At 71.3% G+C, this 411-nt stretch overlaps 1 protein-coding gene across 1 annotated transcript in view; it reads right to left on the bottom strand.

Moving 5' to 3' along the window:
• AIFM1 (apoptosis-inducing factor, mitochondrion-associated, 1) overlaps positions 1-411 on the bottom strand; it is an 8,866-nt gene that overhangs the window by 7,305 nt on the left and 1,150 nt on the right. Inside the window, exons 5-6 of the mRNA XM_010834199.1 lie at positions 247-343; positions 54-166 (exon numbers count right to left, since the gene is read on the bottom strand). Coding sequence (XP_010832501.1) covers positions 54-166; positions 247-343 — 210 coding nt within the window. The remainder of the gene's footprint in view (positions 1-53; positions 167-246; positions 344-411) is intronic.

Here is a 411-nt window from a genome sequence, read left to right as displayed (position 1 = left end):
GCCCCGCCCAGCGTCATTCACGCCCCGCCCAGCCCCATTCGCGCCCCGCCCACCTTGCTGAGCTTGGGCCGGTCGTAGGGAAGGTGGCGGTCCAGCGTGCACAGCACGATCCGGTCTGAGAAGCCCTCCTGCCTCAGCGTCTCCGCGCACACCAGACCGGCTGCCCCTGAGCGGAGGGGACGGCGGGGGACAGGTGTCAGGAGCCCCGTCCCCAACCCACCCTGCCCCAGAGGACCGACTACCAACCTGCGCCCACGATCAGCACGTTGGTGCTGCCGCTGTAGCCGGGGGTTGGCGAGATGCATGTGGCCATCACCTTGGTCCTTCGCTGCAGCTGCAAGGCCTGGGGGCGGCCGGCAAGCTGGGGGCAGCTGGGAGCGGGGGTCACCGCCATCCCCCCTGTGCCCACCC

Source organism: Bison bison, unplaced genomic scaffold, assembly GCF_000754665.1.
Source record: "Bison bison bison isolate TAMUID 2011002044 unplaced genomic scaffold, Bison_UMD1.0 scf7180017845397, whole genome shotgun sequence".
Lineage (NCBI taxonomy): Eukaryota > Metazoa > Chordata > Mammalia > Artiodactyla > Bovidae > Bison > Bison bison.
Note: the sequence above shows the minus strand (reverse complement) of the source record. Positions and strands in the feature narration are given on the sequence as shown.